This window comes from Gastrolobium bilobum, unplaced genomic scaffold, assembly GCF_033153095.1.
Source record: "Gastrolobium bilobum isolate Gb01-03AN ecotype WA unplaced genomic scaffold, APGP_CSIRO_Gbil_v1 utg15090, whole genome shotgun sequence".
Lineage (NCBI taxonomy): Eukaryota > Viridiplantae > Streptophyta > Magnoliopsida > Fabales > Fabaceae > Gastrolobium > Gastrolobium bilobum.
In genome coordinates this window covers 340,170-343,319 of record NW_026898506.1, presented here as the reverse complement: position 1 = coordinate 343,319, position 3,150 = coordinate 340,170, and the positions used below count along the sequence as shown (strand labels likewise).

General features: G+C 34.6%; 1 protein-coding gene across 1 annotated transcript; it reads right to left on the bottom strand.

Moving 5' to 3' along the window:
* Positions 1-1,045: 1,045 nt before the first annotated feature.
* LOC133316959 (uncharacterized) lies at positions 1,046-2,235 on the bottom strand. Its single transcript, XM_061518758.1, has 3 exons — positions 1,940-2,235; positions 1,700-1,851; positions 1,046-1,437 (listed from the first exon to the last, which is right to left on the bottom strand). Exons 1-3 carry the CDS (start codon positions 2,056-2,058, stop codon positions 1,046-1,048), a joined length of 663 nt encoding a protein of 220 aa, XP_061374742.1. The 5' UTR covers positions 2,059-2,235.
* Between the last annotated feature and the right edge of the window lie 915 nt (positions 2,236-3,150).

The following is a 3,150-nucleotide window of genomic DNA, read 5'->3' as shown; positions in this document are numbered from 1 at the left end:
ATTGGCCCTTATAGTTGTATACAGATAGTACAGTGATTCGCTATCCCAAGGTATCTAATTCATAAATACTTAGAACACAAAATCTCATATTGATCTACTAACTATAGACTAGACATCTCTATCAGACTGTCACGTAAACAGAACACATTTGAATAATAATATTATTAAGGGTTTAGTGTGTGTCATTTAAAAGGACACATCTTGTCTAGATGTGTCCTTTTAGTGACTTACACAGAGTATGACCGGTCATACTCTGTGTAAGTCACTAAAAGTTGTTTTTTTTTCACTTTACACGTCAGCGATGTGATTGAGGAGAGAAAAAAAAAACAACTTTTATGACATACTTTGTGTAAATCATCTAAAAGGACACAACTTGTGTCCTTTTAAATGATAGTTCTTTTTCCCTATTATTAATATATATTTCATCTTATTTTATTATACTTAATTATATATATACTTTCAATTTTCAGTCTTCTATTATTTACTTACCAGCCAAACAGATTTTTAATTGTATTTAATGGTAATATAAATTTTTAATTGATTTTTTGACATCATTATTTCTTTAAAAAAATTCAGCTACAAACAAAAGTTAATTATTTTAATAAATTTAATACTAATTCATTAGAGTGTTGTTTGTGCCCTCATCAAAAATTTCATCCTTCTATCATGCATAACCACAGAAATCAGGGGGGAAATAAAGGCAGAGTATTAGTATTACTGGCTTCAAGACATTCGACCAAGTCCTATGCCTAACGATTACAGGTTAGGTGATTTGAAGCTTAAAAGAACATTACAGATGCCAACTAAAATGAAATTGAGAACCCGGGTTGTAGGGATTTCCATATATTTATAATTTATGGTCTCTATGCCACAGAAGACATTGGGTTTAGTGTTTACCAAAAGCAAAGTGATGAAAATGGATCGTCATAAAAATTGCTAGCCCAGCATCTCCATACTGGTTCATCAAACCATATATCATTTTGCTCTATTACTTTCAAAGCTTCGTGAAACCAAATTATCAACTGTGCTCCCACTATCCAAAGCATCATTGTTGCCTGAATATAAATGAGTTTTCCCTCAATGATTTCTCATGAATCTGACATCTCATAAACTTTACCTGCGTTTTATTATCATCCTCAATCACTTCTTTTCGTTTTTTTGTCCCGTCAGAGCTGGTTGTGCTTACTCTATCATCAGCAGCCAAACTTACGGTGTCCACGGTATCAAGCATCTCTATATCACCATCATCTTTATCTGCCTCGGTCCCTCCATGTAAAGAATTTAAAAAGAGATTCTTCTCCATATTGTTAAAGACATGTTTGATCACTGGAAGCGTGCACTCAGTTCTCGAAGGGAAGAAGTTAGCTTTTGCAAGATGCTTGACAGTTTCACCACTAAATACTGTCAATCCTTGTTCCTCAACAACTAGAAGCCACTCTGAATATGAATCAAAAATTATTAGATACGCGGGGCAATTAAAAGAAAAGAGAATATGCAAAATGGGCCCGCTTTTCTCAGTTGACAAAAATCTGAATTTAATCACCAATGGCACTGATACAATTTGAAATTGGGTGCAGCCATATTCAAGATTCAACTATAAAGCTTGCTGAACTTTTCGAAAATATAACAGCCTCTTCATGGTACAAAGAGAAGTGAAAAAAATAACAAAAATTTGCAAGAGGTAACGGGAGGAACTCACTTATAAGAGCTATGGGTGTGGAAACATTTGGTCTGCTGATCTTTCTGCTTACGGCACTTTGACTAGTAACCCAGTTGATCAAATGAACGGGTATGCAGGATCTACAGAAGGCATTTACATAAGACATAACTTTCCCCTGATCACCTTTTTCCCTGTGATCAACCAGATTATGAGACTTATCAGCTGAAACATTCTAGAAACCCCTTCATCCATCACAGCTACGATAGTCTTTTCTCATACCTAGCAAATTGTATAGCCAACTCAGCAACAAACAACCAAGTTACAGCAAAATCTTTCAATTTGTTGGCATGTAGTGAACCTCCTGCTTGAGGATTAATGAATGAATACTCTATCATCATCACAGAATTGTACAGGACTTCTTTTAAAAGAACTTCACTTTCAGAACCCTATAGTAAAACAAGCAGTTAGTTGTTGAACGTAACAGTAAAAATAGAAACGAGAAATACATCATACACTTCTTGAAGGTAAACTAAAGAGCTTAAATTACCAAAAGAAGAAGGCTGCCCAGCATTGGAATCAATGTCCGTGAAGATTATTGTAATTAATAATAAATGCAGCTAACCAAGTAGTAATCCTTTTCAAAGACAATATACTGAAAATTGCAACTAAGGAACTCTTCATGAAAAATTGGTGAACTAAATCATCTTATTGAAAAGGTTAGTATATGTAAGTTTTAAAATTCCAAAATCTAAATCATAATTTTCCAACATTTTTCAATAGAATCAATACTTCAACTCTAGGTCTTACCTTCACTATCGTATAAAGAACAAAGCTCGAGTGTTACCTTATTTGAACTTCATATGACACAATCAGTACCCTTTAGATCTTATTGGTAGCTAACATGAGTAACCTCTCTATAGAGGGCAGTGACATCATGACATGACTGGTTAAACCTACGCCATGTGAGCTAAAGAGGGCCTGAAATTATTCTGAAGCAACTCTTTCAAGTTTTGAAATTCTGAAGCCACTCTTTCAAGTTTTGAAACCAAGACATACTTTTGGAGAAAAAAGGTGCTTTGCCGAAAAGCCCTTAATTCCAAATTATGATTAAGGAAAACTAAAGCAAAGAAGACACGGTACTGACCAGTAGGGAGATCACTGGCAAGACTGGCTCCAACATCATCCTGAAAAGGGTATCTGATACGCACCAATAAGCAATCATGAAGTACAAACATGAAAACTGTAATGAGGTCACCCCAGAAAGCACAAGGATTCGACCAAAGTCAATCTGAGAAATAAACAAATATGGATAAAGGAGAGCCTGAACTAAGAAAATTAACAAACATTGGTGGTATCTAGTCATCTAATTAGTTTGGTCCATATAAGGGCATGAGACGACCCTGAATGAAACATTCATGCAACATCAAAACCAATCTGAGTATCAGAAAACCCAATATAAATAAACAAACAAAATTGCATTTCATCAAGAT

Excerpts from the sequence above, each read along its gene's own strand:
- LOC133316959 (XM_061518758.1), bottom strand. The coding sequence starts at position 2,058 with ATGATGATAGAGTATTCATTCATTAATCCTCAAGCAGGAGGTTCACTA. Across the intron at positions 1,852-1,939 it reads TTGGCTATACAATTTGCTAG|GGAAAAAGGTGATCAGGGGA; the intron begins GTATGAGAAAAG and ends GGTTGATCACAG. Across the intron at positions 1,438-1,699 it reads CACACCCATAGCTCTTATAA|AGTGGCTTCTAGTTGTTGAG; the intron begins GTGAGTTCCTCC and ends ATTCATATTCAG.